The following is a 19,907-nucleotide window of genomic DNA, read 5'->3' as shown; positions in this document are numbered from 1 at the left end:
AAATACCTCAACTGTAGCTCCTCATTAAGCTTCTCCTTCCTACTGCGGAGTAGTTACATTCCAGAATAATCTGCTACCCTTAGAGCCTATTTCTCCCCAGGGACAATGGGCAGTTGTGATCTCCTTCCAAAGTTCACAGCGCCCCCCGCTTTAAAACACTGTCTCAGACACATGGAAGAACACTGGACACACACAAACCAAGTGCTCGAGAAGAAAGGAATAGATAAAAATTAGTGTGGAGTAGAGGGAGGGCAGAGGGCAGAATGGAGAACTGCAGAACAAAGGGAAGGGCTGACTGAGAAGAAAAGGGGATAAAACCAAAGGGTTATTTCACAAAAAGTAAAGCCCAAGGAACTCCAACATCCTCCTCTGCTTCCCAGGCCTCCCAGTCTGCAATCTGGTTTTGTGTACACACATGGGTGAGTTTATGACTGTGTACCCATGCCGTCATGGAAAGCAGGATACACACTGCAGACACAGATGCATTCCCCGTCTGCGTGCATTTCTGCTAAGGTCTGTACATCTAACGGAGCCATGTAGCTGCTAACCCTAAACCTAGAATATTGAAGAAGAGCATACCTGTAATTTTGTCTCTCACGAGTTTGCAGGATTCTATTTCACCAATGCTTCCAAAGAGACTCCTGAATTCCTCCTGGGTCATGTTCTGGGGTAGATAGTTGACTATGAGGTTGGTTTTGCTGTCGTCTGTGGCTGCCCCCGTCTGCATGGGAGAAGGACAGTTTCTATTGTTGCTGGACGGTCCATTGCTCGTATTGGATGTCGGGCCATTTGACACCTGTGGCTCCATGGTGCTAATTATCTAAATAAAAATAAAAATAATAAAAATAAGCCTCTTGAATCTTAAAGACACAAGTAAAGTCTCTTTCAAGATTTTATTTTATGTTTTGAAAAGAAAGAGAACAAGATAAAGCAAGATGGAGCGAAAGAGATTGGGTTGTGAACACAGCCAATTTAGAAGCATGTTTTTAACCAAAATGTTAAACTCCCCTCGCTATTTTTAGGCCAGCCTGTAGATTTTGAACACAGACTAGAATGCAGTGGGAACTCTCCCATTATTTTGTTAATGAAAAGCTAATTCCTGTTTTCATTACACAATCACTCTCAGAAATGTATACTTAAGCCACACCAAATTATAATTAAAATGTAAAGTAATAATCATGATTAAAATTATAGTTCCATTAAAGCTGAAAAACTAAATATAGAGGGCTACGCTCACAAGATCAAATACAGTACCTGTTTATTAACTATCTCATAGAGTAAAATGACATTAAATTAAGTGGGGCTGTTCCATATGGGAAGGGTTTATTTAGATTTTCACTGATACGTAAGCACTGATCAAACTTCAGATTTCATAAGCACATCCTGGGGAGCTACAAAGTCATCTAATGATTTTTCTCCCTAGCCACTCTGTGACTGTTTCTCCTGGACCTCTAATAAAATAAAAAACATAAAGGAAGAGTTCTCTCTAGGTCTCCACCTTAGGTCCAGCACAGCCCGAGGCTATCCTCTCACACTTTACTCAAAAAGCAAATAGTTTAAATTTAAATTAAATTTGGATTCAAGTAGTTAATTAAACGAAGATTTCCACAAACGTGTGAACTGTTCCAGGCAGCATGCATGGGAAAAAAGAGATGAATAAATCTCAGTCTCTACCCTCAAGGACCTTACGGTCTACTGAGGACACAGACAAGCAAACGGCTCCCAGGAGGACAATGGGTGTACAGTAGGGGAGCAGTGAGCCCTGCTTTACAGGATGGGATTCAGGGAAAGTACTGAGAAGATGAAGCTGGAATAACGTTCTACATGGAAAATGGATATAAACCCATGGTTATGAAGAGGTCCTGTGTGGCATGACAAACATAGAGAATCACAAAATTGAAGAGCCAGAAGGCACCTCAGGAAATAAAATCTAGTTCAAAACTCTCATGTCTGAGATAAATTCCAGAGACATCCAGTGAATTCTGTCATCACGGGAAACTGGGGCAGAGTCTGGGGCTGCACTCAGTTTCCTTGGTCCCAAATGCAGCCCAGCAGTCCCACTTTTCCACTCTATCCTATCACCATCTCTCACTCGTCCTTCATGATAGGACTTCCCTCGCCTCTGACATTGATCAATTCTTTGGAAATGGAATAATGCTTTGCCATTCACTAGCTGTGTGACCTTGGGGAAGGGACTGAAACTCTAGAAGCCTTAGTTTTCCTCATTTGAAAAATGGGAACAATGCCACCTGCTTTGCAAAGTAGTGACATGATGTATAGAAAACACCTGAATAGTGGCGGGAATGTAATTCACCATCATTATATTTATTAAAGTCATTCTACCAATCATCCAACGTGATTTCTCTCACTAAGTCCTCACAAGAAGGCAATGAGTCATATCCTAATATTCTCAACATCTCATAGACATGGAAAGCAAGGTTTAACAGACATCTGATAACTAGCAGCTTCCATTATTATCACCATTTGGCTGTTGAGAGAATTTTGGGGGATAAACACTTTTATATACATGTAGTAAAGCATGCATACCTTAAGGGTACAATTCAAAGAATATTTACAAAGAGAACAAGATTCACACCTGAGTAATCACCTTTCAGATAGTGATATAGAACATGACTAGCATCCCAGAAGCCTTTCCGGTGTCCCTATCTCCATCATTCACACTGCCCCCCAAAGGTAACTGACTTCTAATCCGTAGGGCAGTTTTATCTGCTTTTGAACTTTATACACATGGAATCACACAATATGTACTCTTTTATGTCTTTTCACACGTTATGTCTGGGTGTCATCCATGTCGTTAGATACAGCGGTAGGTTTTTCTTCTCCGCAGCTGTATGGAATTCCATTGCGAAATTATGAAAATATCACATTTTATTTATCTCTTCTGTTGATGAACGTTTCGGTTGTTTCTAGTTTTTAACTATTATAGATAAAGCTGCTCTGAGCATTATGCACATGTCTCACGGTTTAATAACATACACATTTCTGTTGGGAATATTCCTGGGAGTCTATTTTTGGGTCAGAGTGTATGTATGTTCTGTTTAGTAGACACTGTCAGTATCTCTTTTAAATGGTGGCACCCACTTACACTCCCACCCGCAGAGTATCAGAGTTCCAGTTGCTGCACATCCTCACCAATACTCAGAGAATTTCTGGTTTTGTTTTGTTTTTTGCTTATTTTCTCACTGAAGCAGAGGTGATAAAGTAAAGCAGGAGTAAGTTTTTAGTCAAGGCAACAGCTGACTTAAGACTAGTTCTACCACTTATTAGCTATGTGATCTCAGGCAGGTTACTGCAATACTCCGCCTCAGTTTCCTCTTTGTAAACTGGAATAAAGCCTCATGTGCAGGTTTATCTTCCGAATGAATGCCTGGAGGCATGATGACTATTATCCTTCATCATGCCCTACGTAGGTGTTACTCTAATTGTTTCCTTTTTTGAATGATCACAAATGGGAAATGAAACCAAAAGGAAAAAAAAAAGCAGCCTCAAGAAGAGCCAAGGGAATAAGGCAGATTGAGGAAGGTGAGGAGCTTCTAAGATTCTTGACCATCATGTAAGTAACTTGAGTGGCTCTGCTTACCACATCCTCAGAACTTCTTGGATTCAGGTCAACTGTGAGATTCTGGAAGGCTGGTCCAGACAGCAAGGAGAAAACAAAGGGTTTCTGAGAAGAATCTTAAACCAAGCTCTTCTCGGCACGGATAGAAGCTGTACCCAAACAAAGCCTATTTAGCTGCTCTGCCCAAGAAAACATGAGGGAGACGTGCCCAAGGGAGGCACATGCTAATGGAGATGATGTCGCAGAGCATGATCACAGCTCCTGGCTGGGAGGCAGGTTTCTGTTCTGCCCAACTGTTGGGCCTCCTGGGTCTAAGCAGTGTCTCCATTTGCTGTGTTGCTTCACTGAGTCAGGTGTCCAGGCAACAAACACCAGGAACCCTGCCAACTTGATAAGCAACTTAAAAACAGAATTTATCCATTTCAGGAGGCTGGGCTGGCAGAACCACAGAGCTACCCAACAGCTACCTTTTGACTTAATGGCAAACAAGCCAGTCCCACAATCTAGAGAAACACATTCCCTGCTCTCCCATCTTTCTCGGGTTACCCTTCTTAAGGCTGCTCCACAAACGCCTAGAAAATACCCTGCACCAAGGCAGCTTTTGGGGCATTAATGATGGAGTATAAAGAAGAACGTAAATCACACCTAAGCGTGCTGAGATTTTATGGGACCACGACTATTAAAGGTCACCTGAGAGCCAGGTTCATCTTTCGTTCACTGGATGCTTGCCTCACAGACGTGTGTGGTGAACGCCAGCACTCGTCCACGTGAACATCTCACAGGTCTCCCTGCTCCAGAGAAGCCTAGGAAGTACCGAGTCCACAGCAGAGTAATTTCGGTTCCCCAACCAGCTTTCTGATCTCCTTACACCGTATGTGGATTTCCTAAATTATGCTGACTCCTGGAGTTGAGCCCCATCTGTAGGTCAGACAGCCCTAACTGGGCCCAAACCTCTGAAAAGGATCCATGAGATGCAGTGTTTGGTACTGAGCTACCTCAACCGACCAAACCTATAAATTAGGTCAAGTCATTCTTGGCTTATGGAAATGGAGCTCTCTTTGCTCTGCACACACACTACATGGTTATCGTTCTGTGTACTCAGAAAGAACTGGTGAAAACACACACATGCACACAGAGTTTTCTCAATAAAAATGTACAGTTCTAAAGGTGAGAAACACTTGCAAATGTGTTAATATACATCATGTAATAAGACCTCTCATTGGTCTTAATGATGCATCCCAGGATACAAGACAGGCTTAAAAAACGATTCAGAAATGTAAAATGTCAGAATGAAATCTGACACACAAGTGAATCAAGAGGATTTTAAAACATTAAAATAAGAGAAATTGCCAAGATCTAGAGATATCAAACTCAAGAATATGAAACTATAATATTTTAAGGTTACACGATACATCTTAATGAGAGGGCACTTGTAATCTCAACGTGGGAAACAGACCAGCAGTAAACGTGTACGTGTTAGCGGGAAGCACATCCTCCAATGAGCACAAAGGCTGGCTCGGCAAGATCAGAACACTTCCTTCCCCAGGCCTTTGATATTTTTTTTTTTTAAAGATTTATTTATTTATTCGACAGAGATAGAGACAGCCAGCGAGAAAGGGAACACAAGCAGGGGGAGTGGGAGAGGAAGAAGCAGGCTCATAGTCCAAGAGCCTGATGTGGGGCTCGATCCCATAACGCCGAGATCACGCCCTGAGCCGAAGGCAGAAGCTTAACCGCTGTGCCACCCAGGCGCCCCAGGCCTTTGATATTCTAACAACACAATTTTCATTGCAAATAAATATATAAGTTACTCAAGTGTGCCTACGTACTTTCATGAAACAGTCTGTGTGGGTCACATGGCCAACTTTGCAGCTGACCAGGTTCCAAACCCCTGACTTGCCCTGCTTCCCTCTTCTGAACGGCAATTAAGAACAGAATTACAGTGAGCATCCAGGATAGAGCATTGAGGAGGTTCAGTTGACGTCAAACTCTAATGGTTGTACAAAGCACTGTATTAAATCTTTTATGTTCCTGTGATATATTTTAAGAAACATTATACAGGCAGAAAATTTCAGGGATAAACTATTAGAGCAGTGCACAATAACGTAGGCACTCAAATCCTGTCATTGTAAATGTCAATGGTTTGAATGACTAATTACTCACACTCAGCGCATTAACCTCACCCCTCCCACCATTTTTTTTTTTAGGCAAAATATACAACAAAAGCAAGAGGGAAGGCCTCACACATGCAGCTGCTGGATCACCACTCAGGGTCATTTATCTCCGTGGAGGGAAGTAAGAAGCAGCGGCCGGGCTCAGCCTCTTTCTCAGGGTGTTCCTGAAAAAAAACAGCCCTTTGTAGCATCTCCATCACCATAATCCTGGGTCCTTCCTGATAGCCCTAATTACCTGCTCAATCCCATCTCTTATTATTGTCCACCCAAGGCACTTGCTACACTATTTCCTGGACTTTTCAGGTCAAATGCACATTTAAAAAAAACGAAGGTTTATTTCCACTCTGGCTAGATCTGGGAATGCTAGAAGAACAGAGATGGAGCCCCAGAATGCCAGGCACTGTGCTGGGCCCTGGGGATACAGAGACAACAAAGACAAGGAGCTGGCCCTCACTGAGTTCACAATGTGAATGCATGACAGATATCAGAGAACATTAGGGACCACAGAGCCCAACACCATAATTTTAACAATGAGGAAACTGAGGACCAGAAAAGGGAAATGACTTGCCCAGGGTGACACTGCTAGTTAGAACAGGAAATGGGACTTGAGCCCAGGTCTACATAAGAGTACACAAGAGTACAGTGACTGTGTACAGTGTGACAGTGCAGACAAGGACATTTAGATGAGGGTTTATTTCTCCTTTTCTTGGAGGAGGCAAAGGGGGGTAGCCATATCATAAAAATGTACTTGAACAGACATGTGGCAACATGTCTACCTCCATACCTTGCTGAGTCTGGCACTTTACAGTTCACAAAGAATGGTGACCTGAACTCTGAGCCCATAACAGAGAGACCACATCTGTTTTGTTTATTATAGCGTCTCCTGCATGTGGAACTGGGTCTGAAGATTGGTAGGTCCTGGATAAAGGACTATTGAATGATTGAAAGCCCTTACATGCTCAATAGTTCACTAGATCCCTCAAACAACCCTGTAAAGTACAAGCCAAAAAGGTATGAATGCCATCCCAATTTTACATTTAACAAAAGAGAACAGAACACTTACTGAGTACCTATTATATGCCAGGCATACATTTAGATATTATTTCAAATATAGATTTTAAGAAGCATTCATTCAAGAGGAGGAGCTGAATCTTTGGCTGACAAGGACCCCCTTGAGAATCTGTTGAATGCCTTTGCCCTTTCTCGCCAGAAAAATGCACACACACACATTTTATGTACACTAATGGCAATCCTTCGTCTCCAGATTGAAATCCTCCAGTTGATTATAAGAGTAGCAATAGAATCAAAGTGCAAAAATTTCCCTTCCTCTCCAAATCATTCTTTTCAAATAATTTCTTGTTCTCAGAATTCATTAATTCATTAACCAAACAAATATTTATTGGTGAAGGGTCTACACGTCAGAGCAGAGAGCAAGCACGTCCTGTGGCCAGAAGGCCCTATAAAGTGTATTAAGCAAGACCACTGTAAAATTCTAAAAATGTATTAAAGCCTCCTTTAATATTTCTTCCACCAGCTCATGAATTCCTCACAGCTCCCTCTGTCCCCCACTCTTGACAAGGCTTTCATTTGCTCAAATGTGGGGAGAGTCAGGCTAGAGTTAGAGGACTGGTCCTCCTCCTCACAACTAAGGACAGTCACTGTCCCAGGCACCAGAGAGCCACATCGGAGGTCCTACCATAGCCCCCTCACCAATCCTGTCAGCCATACTGTGTAGCCCTGTTCCAGTATTTTCCATAAAAATGGCAGTCCAATAATATACTGCACAGTCTTGCATTTACACATCTTAACCTACTTTACACTCTCGGGATTTACTTTGTGAGACACATTTAAGGTTCCAACTTTATGTTACAGGAACGTGTGACATTGTAGAGCTCACTGCTGACATTCGTCATCCACCAGCCCAGGGCAGGGCCCTTGTACCCCCAGTACGGCCGTCCTCAACTTCTGGTTTTCTGGCAGAGGCGTGGCCATGATGCTCAATTCAGGCAAAAGGATCAGGAGACAAGAACCGAGGAAGGTCACAGGAATATGATGCTTCTTTCCCAAACACTGTCCCCTCTACCTCCAGCGCCCTCTAAATGTCAGCATCCTCAGAAACGAGAAAGATGTTAATGGAGTGTACTGATTGCAAACATGCCTTGGGTGTGTACATCTGAGACACACACACGTATTTTTATTAAATATTTTAATGAGTATTTAAAGGTGTTTTCTTTTACCATCTTTGAAGGACTTTTGAAAATTAATGTATAAAGGCTTAACCCTTATGTAACAGAACAAGTGCTCCCGAGAGCATGAAGAATAATGTTTACCAAGGGCAGTCACGGAATCGAACCATTAAAGAAATAGATTTAAATTATTCATAAGAACAAAAATAAAAGTCCTAATTCTCTTTGTAGGCATTTCCCACTTAACCCTTATAAAATCCTGACACACACTACATTAGACTCTGGTGGTGCAGCCCAGACTACTGCACCTCGCCCGCCCTTCCAAAGCCTGAAAAACAAATCCCCAAAGTTAGAAAATTACACAGCAGGCTCTGTGTTCCTGAAGACAGATATTATTTTTAGGAATAATTCCTCACTTCTCTTCTTGCTCCTTGAAAGGTACTAAAAATGTCCTTACAACCCCCCAATTTCATATTTTTTAAAAGTTTCGTCCATCGGCTTATAAAATCCATACTCTCCCCTCCTTCTCTTCAAGAGGCTTTAATTCGTTCAAGTCCCTTCAGATTAATATTTTTTTCTAAACGCAATGCTTTCCTGGTTATGATTCAACTGGGAAGGAGACACATGTTATTAATGGGGCCCAGGAGCAGGGGCTGAGATTGATGATCTGATCACTCTAGGAAAAGGGAACTTGGGAATATACGCAGCCCCCCCACCCCCAAACCAAATTACAGGTGATGACTCCCAAAGACCCCTGGAGCAGAAGAATCTGGCTGAAGACTGCACTCATGTCTCTCAAAACCATTTGTACCAAGTTTCCGTAATTCTGCTGGAAGGTAACTAGAAAACTCTAGAAAAAATATTTAATTCCAACTGGGGAAAACATGCTGACAGTTTAATAGTACCTTTGGGTAGATGCACAAATAACCTGAAAGACCTATTTACTCTAGGAAGTTACGTGGTAATAAATTCTCGGCATATCCTTAAAACAAGTGTGCTCCATTCAACACAAGTTTATTGAATGCTATTACAGACCAAGGCATTGTTCTAGGAATCTGGAAAACAAAAATAATTTTGTCCCTGCCCTTAGAGGGTTCAAGTTAGGAGGATGGGAGAGCAGGGCAGGTAAACAAATAATTAACTAAAATCAATTGCACATACCTCTTTCTTTAAGCAGTTGCCTCCAGAGTTTCTCTAATGACTCCCCCTCCTTCCAAAGAGCACATACATGAAATACATGCAGACATGTCCTGATACTGAACGGACATGTCCTACTTCTGGTCTAAATGCTTATATCCTAGACAAACAACTTTGTAATAAGGAGGTAAGCTTGAGGCATTACTTCTTTGGAACAGCATCTTTTTCACTGGAGAGGAATACCAGGCATGCTAAAAGTATTCTCAGTGGGGGCAGTCAGGGTTTTTAAAAAATCAGCAGCCACTGGAGAGAACAAGAGGCATTAATACTTAAAATAGCAGGGCCAGCATGGATATGAAAAGCATAATCAAAATTTAATTTCTCTTAAGCATTATTCTCGAATTCACAGAAATCTGAGTTTTTAATCTTCCTCCCCAGATACATCACACACATTTCCCCTCCTAAATAAATACTGGCCTCCTTTATATCTTACAGTGTTTCTTTAGGAGTACCATTTGGGCCTAAAATGATTTCCGGTATGCCTATCCTGGGGCAGTCCTAGTCAGACACCAGGGTATTTTGGTTTTAACAGACTCTTCCAGCAAACTTTCCAGAGCTGAGGGATGGCATGACCATCCAGTTCATTACAAGGAGGAGGAGACCTTTCTTCCACCCCCCGCCCCCGAACTCACAATTTAGTCCTCTTTTCCAAAATGGCCAATAAAGATGATCTCAAACTTTTGATAAGCTTTCTCTGTTAAAGACATATCTGAAAAGCACAAATGTTTTCATTTCAATATAAATGCAATTTCGTGGCCAAGCTCTTAGTCTTCCTGCAAAAATAAAAAAAAATCAATTGGAAAACAATTCCTTTCCTGTCCAACCCTCTAAGCTCCCAAACTCTGAATGTTTAATGTGGACAAAATAACCAAAATGCCTCATGATAAGCTACGGGCACCTGCTGGGGCGGGAGCTAGTTGTGAAGGTAGATGTGTTACCTGCATCTTCCATACAAAGAACATTAATGAATCATTTGTAAAACTGCCCCCAGACTGATTAAGTTGAGCTTATCTTCTGACGTATAACCAATAGCCAATGGCACAATTCACGTAAACATAAATATTGTATATTTATAAAATGCCTGGCTCCTGGCTCAGAGTGTGAGCAAACTCACCTGATCCAGCTGCATGTACCAAGCAATGTCATTCTGTATCTGCATCATGACCTCCAGCACTGGGTCAGTCTCTGAATTTGTCTTATGCACACTCAGATTAAATTCTTCAGAAATACAAGTAAAATATTTTTTATTGTGAAAGTTTTATATTTGTTTTCTTAACAAAGCTGGGTGGAGATGGGGAGGATAGTAAAGGGGAGTCGAGGGAGTTAGTATCTAGAAAAATCTGCACAGAGCAATCTTCTCTTTGTTAAGGACTGTATAATGCCAATGGCTCTTCCAATTGTGCAATTCAAAGGAGAGAGATTATTTGGGGGCATTTTGAAGCTAAAGATACTGAGTGAAATAAAACGGTTCTCAGTACTTCAATGTTATGTATAAGTGGCGAGGATAAATTAGATCCAGGGACAATTCACACAACCTCTTGTGATATCTACACGTTCATTAGTGAAAAAACCCGGAACACCATTATGATAGGGCAGTTTTAAATTTGAAAATTACTTTATCACACTTGAAAACTTATTTTTAGTTTCTTCTTTCTCTGAATTTCTTTCTTCTCGTCTTTCTTCTTCTCCTTCTTCTTTTTTTAATAAGAAGGATACATTAGAAAAAAGGACTTTTTGCTCTAATAGGAGAACGTTATCCCTCAACTACCTCAGTGAGGTATTTGGGACTACCGTTCATCCTGGACACCCTCTGGGAAGGCAGATGGGTGTGAGTTAAACTAGACTCTATTGTATCAGTTTTGGTGAGAATGCAGACCTGGGCTGGGAGAAGTGTATCTTCGAATTATTTGCAGACACCTTGTTTATAGAGAACATAGAAATTCAAGGTTTGCAACTGGTAAACTTCAAGGTGCAGTGAAATAGTCTCTCTCATCATCATTGGTGGAAATATAATTTGACACAATCTTTCTGAGCCTTATGTTCAGATTCTTGGACCCAAGGATCCATTCTGAAGCTCAGAAAAGAATACAAAATTCTAAAGACCAAAAGTATGCACAATAAAAACTGTATCTAAAAGAGTGAAAAAATAGGAACAACCTAAGGGCCCAACAAGAGGGAATGACTAAGTAAGTTATTGTATAGTTTTATGATCCAGTATTTTGCAGCTGTATTTAAAATGATGTGTATAATGGGTTTTATAGCATGAGAAAATGTGTATGATAAATGTAGAAAAAAGTGAAATAAAAAATTGATTATCTTGATTATATAAACATGCACAGTGTAGGAGGGAACAATAAAAATGCTAACAATGAAGTGTGGGATTATACTTGTCTCTTTCTTTATTTTCCAAGTTTTTTGTTTTACAATGAAAATACAGCAGTTTTATAATCTGAAAGGAAGTTATTTTTAAAAATGAAAGAAAATGTCAAATCCTTCAAACCAGTTTGGAGTCACAGTATTAAAAATGATTCCATCTCCTCCCCAGAGCCGTCCTGCAGGATCTCTCCTTGGCCACACTCTGTTCCTACATTAGAGGACACACAGGAGCCCAAATGAATAAAAATCGCATTTCTTGAAACGGACTGTGATTCTGTCTCTCCTTCACCTAAATCACTGTGTATTAGCAAGGTTACAATCTAAGTCTGCCTTATCGCCTGGCAGCAACCTTCAGGAGGACAGCAAGGAGAGAAGATGATTTATAAGAAAACCGGTCCCTGGATCAGGGAGTGAAAAGTACTGATCCGTTCTAAAAGCTCCTGCTGACAAACTCTGATATTATGAACATTCTGCACTTGGACAAAAGCTCCCACTTTTCTTAATTACATGGTTTGAGCAGGAGCCTGCTTTTAGGATCTGCCCAATCACACAACAGCCATTTATTTTCCCAACTGCAGCTGCCAAAATTTCCCTGATCTCTGTTCTGTGCTCCATCTTCAAGGACATCTTATGAATGTATGACACTGTCAAGCAGCATTCCACGCCATGCTTCTTAAGCTTCTCCCTCTCTCTTTCCTGCCTACGGAGATCTTCCTAATACATATTTATTAAAAATCTCATGAACAAGAAGCGATATGAAGAGGAAAAAAAATCACAAATACCACATATCAGAATATGTGTCTACTTTAAGACAAATATTTTGTTATGACAATGAACCAACATTCTTTGTCCTCTGTATGATGGGTTTGCTTTAGTTTTATGGACTCCGCATCTTATAAGTCATTGGGTCTACTCTTTGTAATATTGCTAGGAAAACGAGTGGCAAATCTGTAGCCCTCTGTGTTTAAAGAAAGAGCACAGAATCTCACTGCAAACTTTTAATTCTTTTTTAGACACAAACTTTACCTCTGAATTTATCTTACTTTTTTCTTCTCTTAATTTTCCTTCACCTTAATTTCCTCATTGTTCTATTTTTTTAAAAAGTAAAATAGATGTATTTATGTATTTTTATAATTTGCCTTATAACAACAGAGAATTTTGGATTAGAACAAAGAATAAATAATAGTTTTCTCTTCACAAATAATCTTTCGCCTTTCAAGATATGCTTTTGAAATCTCACTAATTCATACTAATTGGGCATGAGTAAAATTGGCATTTTAGAAAATTCAGAAATTTTTTAAAACACATGATAAGGTTTCAAAATTATTACCTTTATACTAAAATTCAAACTGCATGATATATAATTCTCCATATAAGACCCTTTTAGGACTAATTTAATAACTCCCTAAGAATAATTCGGAGAGATACATATATACACTCAGGGACTGAAAAGAGCTTACATCTTTGCTTCAGGTAACCATGTCCTTTAAAATCACAGACATAAAGTAAATTTGCTTGGCAAACTCCTCCAACTCTTGATATAGTCTTTTAATCCCAGAAATTTGTCTTTAAAAAAGCAAAAGGCTAACAAATATTCAGAATCAGCTGTTGTCAAATTAGGACAAATAGATTTTTTTTTTTTTTTTTACTTACAGGCATATTTTAAAGTAAGTCACAATTTAATAATGACAATGCTGTCCTCCATTTGAACAGCTCCTCCCCACAACTGAAGTTCATTCTTAAAAGAAGAGGAAAGGCAGTACAAAGGGACAAAAGTCAAGCTAACTTCCTTAACATTAATAAGTTCCTTCAATGGGCCAGAAGCCATTATGATAAATGCTTGAGATACAGGAGAAAAAAGGGGTTCCTTCCTGCAAGGAAGTAAATAAATCAGTAAATAAGTAATTACTCTATGATGCCATAAATGTGGTAATGGAGAAGTATATACAAAGTGCTCCGCAAAGTCCCTGCCAGGAACATGGCAAAGGCCCAACAAATGGAGATCCTGTGATAACACTGATTAAAAAGTGCTTTGGATTACCTGGGAAAAGGTTTAGGCAAGCAATTACCATTAACTCCTTCCAATACTACCCCAGTTAGCACATAATAAATGGTGATAGATGTCATCAGGTTCATTACTTCACTTCATTTTCCCACAACTTTGCTAAGTAGGTAACTGTCATTCTCCCCACTTGCAGCTGGGGACACCAAGGCTTGAAGAACTGAAGTCACTCTACACAGAATGAAGAAGTGAGGCCTGGGGCAGGCAGTATACATTCGCACTCAGCCAGAACCACAACCTAAACTCCAATGTGAAACCAAACTCTGTACCCTTTCTGCAACCTCCAAGTCGGAGGAGAGAGCTCCAATCACCATAAAATACAACCCAATAGTCTTGGAGAAAGGAAATGGTAGAATCTGATTAAAACCATTCTGGGCTATGTATCTGCTATTAGTTGCTAAAACTGCCAAGTAAATGGTTGTTATACGTAAGATCTGAATTCAAAATTTTACATGGTGCGATGGCAAGAGCAGGAAGTTTAGAGTTTGGGTTTGAAAACCAGGCTCCAGCCTTGACCTTGGTTTAGACCCTTCGGACTCTCTGAGGTGCAGTTTAATTTACTCATCTGAAAAATACACACAATTCTATCTGCCTTCCAGGGTTGCTGTAAAGATGAAAAATAACAAATGTAAGGCACTGGCTCAGAGCTGGGCACACAGGAAGGACTCAATGCACGTTCATTCCCCTTATTTAAAATGTAACATTCTGAAAATATATTCCCATTAAAATGAGGTGGCAAAGTCGACTAAGAGCTGGTAACATTTATCCTTGGAATTTAATTTCTGAAATGGAAAAGAACACTTAAAAATGTTACTACTCATCACCTATGTCAATAGCTATTTCCTTCATCTTCAAAATGTTTCAAAAACATTAACTAATAAGTTCTCACAATAATATGAGCCAGGAAAAATACAGAGCAAAGGGGAAGGGATTAAGTGAACTTTAAAAAGTGAATAATGAAAGCATCATTTTTAACACTTACAAACATAATTTCTGGTACACTTTGCCTTTTTAAAAAACCCTCTACTGTGAATGGCTTAAAGTTAGATACTTCAAATAAAATAAGTGCAGTCACTCAGGTTTCTGATTTCTCAAGAAGGAAACCCTCTTGTTTTCATGGGAAGTTTTGGGAAATTGCCCCAGTGTGCTCTGGGTCCGGAGAGCAGAGGGCATTTCTGGCTTTCCACAGGGACCTGCTCAGGGTGGAGCAGGTCCTGGTCCTTGGTCCACCTTCCACTTGGACGGCTCCTTCCTTCCTGTAGACCCCAAGGAGCAGCTACATTGACCAAACGCCCTTCAAGAGGGTTTTCCAGGGCACGATGGAAGGGTGTAGTGGGAAGTGCAGATTAAACAGAAAGTGTTATCTCCCCACAGAAGTGAGATGAACCCTCACAAAGCCACTGGAAAGAATCCTTTAAATCACACGCTAGACTTAGGGGATTTTGTGAGCACATTCGCACCCAACATCCCATTCCATCTGCACGAAGACCCGAGGGATGAGTAGGATTTGTCCCCTTCCCCTATCATTTGCATTTTACAGGTGAGCAGACCAAAGGTCAAGGAGCAAACAAAAAGTAGAGTGACTAGCCCTGGTTCACAAAGTGCAGAGCTGGGATCTGAACCAAGGTCTTCCTGTCACTGACTCTCATCTTCCTCCTTTACCCACCAAAACCTCCACAAACCCTGGAAAGCACACTCCTGGCAACATCCTTCTGCAGCCAGCACTGACAAACTAGCACACACTGTGGTCTCTCCCATGCCACACTCTGCACAAGCACTCCATTGGCCTGGAAAGCTCTCCTCTCCCACCATCACGCCTAACAAGCCCTTCCCCAGCTCCCCATCTTTCCCCAGCTCCCATGTCTATCCTTTGCACATGCTTCCCTCCAGACATTTACCACACAACCCTGAGACTCTCCATCTCCCTGTCTCTGTCACTGGACTGTGAGTATCTTGAGGACAGGGACTGTGTTTGATTCATCCATAATCCCAGGGACCGGTGCCGAGCTCTAGGCTTTGTTGGTAGAATAAATGAATAAATGGATGGCATCCTAGGTGCTCACCTGCTCTCCATAGCTAAATCTGCTCTCCTTGCTCTATCCCTCACCACTCTGCTCTCATCGTAAACCTCTCACATCTCTCTCACCTCTTCAAAATCAATTTAAAAATAGGAGCACTTTTATCTTTTAAAGCTATATCGCCCATATCACTCTTGTCTTCAACTTCTTTCAGACTCTCCCCAAGGACTGTATTTTTAAGGCTGTTTTCATAGCCTGTTTCTTTACCCCCACATTCCTTCCAACTCAGATTGCCTCTGCTTCAGGCCTAACCGCCTATTTCATTTTCCCTTTGGGTCTGAATCTGGCTAAAGTCTAGAGGTTAAGAGTCCCACAGAACATTTCTACCTTTGAGAGTTCCTACAAGTCACACAAGCCAAAGTCAAAGCCAATGGGGACTCAATACTTTGCTGCAACAACCAGCAGAGCTAGGAATGCCTTGCGTGTGTTGTTTTTTTTTTTTTTTTGAACAAATGAGTGAATAAACTATCATACAATTACTTCTATTCCATTATTTAAATCAATTTAAGCACGTCTCCAATACCTATTGCAGAGTGTAATGATTAGGAACACAGGCACCAGAGCCTGAATGCCTAGGTTCAAATCCCTGTTCTGGGTGTGATGTGGGGCACGTTACTTAACAATTCTGTGTCTAAGTTTTCTCAGAGTTGGAATGTGGCAAAGATTAAATGTATTATTATGGTTAGATAACTGAGTTCCATGGCATTTGATCCCTGCCCCCTAGGAATTTAGTCTTGGAAGGGGAGGGGGCGGGCAGCAGTGATTAGTAGACATATCTATGAACAAAGTTCCAAACTGCAAGAAGTGCATGCTCTGAATGCCCCTGTGGTATGTACGGCTCTTCCATGTCTTTATATGTGTGCTTCCTCTCCTCCCTGCACTAAAAGGCTTCCCCCACCACTGTCTAAACAACCTGGCCATTTTGCAAAGTTCAGTTGAAGCCTGCCTCCCTGACCCACATGGCCTCGGCACCTTCTCTCTGTCCTTTGTCGTGGCACTCACCACTCCACATTCAGTCACAGTTTACCTGCCTGTCTTCCCACTGACTGGGAGCTCCTTGAGAACAGGGCCTGAATTTTTGTTGACCTCTTGCTCCAGGCATGAGTATGCAGGAAGAATCTGACTAAAGGCTGCTCACTGAATCAGTGATCAGGGGCGGGTGCAGGGTGCTAGGAGAATTTAGAGGGAGAGAACAGGGGACTTTCTTTTTCCCAACCCACCAGGCTCTGCAGTGTGCTGAGAAAACCATAAGACAAGTGTATGGTTCTCTATTTTGTAATCCTTTTCTTAAGCCTTTTCTTCACTCTACCTGCACTGTTTATTTTAGATGAGTGCAGGCATCAAGATCAAAACAAATGTGAACTAGTGGCCAAGGGCGGGGCAAATAAATTTTGGGAGAATCACAATCCTAACACGCCACTAAACGAAAGAGGAAGAAAATATTTAGGGCTTCATCCAGTGCTGTGCACAAGAGGAGCACTGCCAAACGTTCAGTTACTCCGCTACTCTCCAAAGTGTGTGATGGAGAGTTTTGCGCTTTTTTTTTTTTTTTGGTAATTTAAATCCACATGTTGCAAATGAAAACAAAAGAGCTTTGGCACAAGAATAAACTATATCTCTCTTTTAATCTTAAGATTTCAGTATAATTTTATGCAATAGTATACACAATGGAAAGGGGATAAAAATACATAAAATACACATATTTATATTTTAAAACTAATGCTTTCTAGTTGCTCACACTGGAGCATCAAGTAGGCTTATTTACAATTCTAGTTAATATAGGAGTCTTGGCCTGAATACTTTTGACCTATGAAGATACAAATTCAAAAGTAAGCACTTCAACTTAAAACTAGAAAGCAGCAGACTCAGGAACTGAACTCAGGATCTCACACACCAGAGCTCTTCCACCAAGCTTTTTTATCTTTCCCTGGCATCTAGGATCCTTTCTGGGATGATATAGCCTCAGTTTTGAGGTTATCTGTTCTCCTTTTTGAAGGTTATAAAATGGGAAGTAGCTTGCATATTTTATTCTAAATCTTCTCTTCCTATGAGCCCTGCAAAAAATGACCAATATCTAAAATATACACCCTAGGGGGACTGAACTATTTTTTAAAATGTTCCTTTTAATTTTTAAAATTAAATGCCTACTATGTGCCAGGCCCCGAACCAGTCTCTTTACATATGCTAACAATTCTTTAAACAAACCTTTGAGGTAGGTATAATTAACTCCATTTTACAGACAATGAAACTGAAGTTAGAGCAAGTTAGTGACTACCAAGACCCTACCACAGGTAAGTGGAAAGGGGAAAAAAAATCCTCAATTTCTCTGACTCCAAAGCCCATGCTCTTAAACATTAGAATACTTTTATGGAAATGAAGAATCTTATGATAATGCCAGTGACTACTGCACTTTTTGAATGACTGGCCTAACCTTCCTTCTGACCTTCTTGGAACATTTATCCCATTTTACAGCCTCAACTCTAGGGAAATAGAGTGGAGCCTCTTCCTCATAGATTGGAGACCCCTGGCCTATTTGCGAGTTCTCTTTGTTGGGTTTTCCCCAACAAATCTCTTAATTTCCTGCTACTCCAGGGATGACCACCCCACACTCAGTGCAGGTAGGGCAAGACTTTCACCCCAAGAGTCAGCAGTGGACATATGAAGCCCAGCCTTTCACAACAGGGCAATGACTGCTGTGGCTTATCAAGTAGAAGCAAGACACTGGCTGAACTACTGTGGCCTCACTACGTGCTCACAAACAAATTCTCCTTAGTGTCACTCTCCCACCCATTATCTCATTGTGTTTCTTAAATAGCATCCCATCATATGAAATTATAAAATATCACATAATATACCTACTAATTCTACTTATTTCCTTACTCTATTGTCTGTCTTCCTCCACTAAATTGAAAGCTACAGCAGGGAAGGGACTTGTCTGAGTTACCACTGTATCTCCAGTACCCAGAACTATCTGGCCTATAGCAGGCACTCAACAACTATTTGAAGAATGGGACACAAATTAATATTATATGATAATAATAATGATGACGATCGTTAGAACTTTATATGCCAAGCACTGTTTTAAGTTCTTAATACACATTGGTCCATCAAATCCTCACAATAACCCTAGGGTACAGATGAAGAAACAGAGGCACAGGGAGGATAAGTGACCTGCCTCAGGTCACAAATTGGTAAAGACAGGATTTGAACCCTGCAATCTTGACTGAAAGTCTCTATTAATAACCACTAGGCTAAATGTCTCTCATTAGTCCCTTCCTTTTAAGAAGTGAATAATACAAACTAGGAGAGAGAACATGGGCTCTGGAATCAGACTAGGCTTGGAATTCCAAGTCTGACACTACCTAGCCATGTGACCTTGTGCAACTTATGTAAGCCACGTGGTGCTCTTTCTTCAAAACAGGAACACAAATACCTGCTTCCTAGAGTTGTGAGGTTCAATGAGATAACTTAAGTCTGTTCTTTCTGGTAAAGCCTGACACATACACTATAAAGGGTCCCTATTATTGTGATGTACATCATATGGTACATCATATGGTAGAGACCAAGTGACATAAAGGAGTCTGAAAGAACGAAGAATTACTGAGGAAGTGCTGGAGAGTCATGACAGTCAGGAAAAGTTTCACATAAATAGACATACTCAAGATCTTCAACCCAAAGTTACAGAACTGTGCTTGGTGAGCAACATAGTGTCAAAACCAGTCTTCATGACAGAGGGATTCAGTCCAACATCCCTCTCACAGGCTAGAGGTAACAGGGCACCTGATGGCAACCCCTTAATGAACAATCTAACCAACACCCAACTCTGTCATTCAGTTAACAATTCATTACTGAACACCTGCTAGGCGCCAGGCACGGAGAGGAGCCCAGTCCTGACTGGTGACATGGTGGTGAGACAGACAAATCAACAAGTGACAATGTGGTGGGGAAGACCAGTGAAGGAAGGACACTGGCAGTGCTCATAGACGAGGCCCTAACCCAGTGTGAGTCAGGGGCACTTTCCTAGGTGAAGTCACCTCCTATTTGTCTCTTGAAGCCAGGTGAAGTAGGGCAGAAGGATGTTTGAGACCAAGGGATCTGTTTGAGCACAGGTACGGATGGAACAGCATGGCGAAGTTTCACAGCGGAGAATGACTGGAAAGTGGCGAGTTGTAGGATGGGGGGCTGGAAAGGAGGGCAGGGGCCGGGCCACATAGAGTCTCCTGGGTGTTGTGAAGGCCGCTGGGCTTGATCCTG

The 19,907-nt window shown here is 41.1% G+C and overlaps 1 protein-coding gene across 7 annotated transcripts in view; it reads right to left on the bottom strand.

Moving 5' to 3' along the window:
• Positions 1 to 19,907, bottom strand: part of ELAVL4 (ELAV like RNA binding protein 4) — a 134,599-nt gene that overhangs the window by 48,875 nt on the left and 65,817 nt on the right. For 3 of the 7 annotated variants that reach the window (XM_034652283.1, XM_019802063.2, XM_019802062.2), the window contains exon 2: positions 580 to 820. In XM_034652283.1, coding sequence (XP_034508174.1) covers positions 580 to 820 — 241 coding nt within the window. Of the gene's footprint in view, positions 1 to 579; positions 821 to 3,601; positions 3,624 to 5,824; positions 5,848 to 19,907 lie in introns of those variants that run through there. The other 4 variants (XM_034652295.1, XM_034652309.1, XM_019802066.2 and 1 more) reach the window with 3 other exon arrangements.

This window comes from Ailuropoda melanoleuca, chromosome 2, assembly GCF_002007445.2.
Source record: "Ailuropoda melanoleuca isolate Jingjing chromosome 2, ASM200744v2, whole genome shotgun sequence".
Classification (NCBI taxonomy): Eukaryota; Metazoa; Chordata; class Mammalia; order Carnivora; family Ursidae; genus Ailuropoda; species Ailuropoda melanoleuca.
Note: the sequence above shows the minus strand (reverse complement) of the source record. Positions and strands in the feature narration are given on the sequence as shown.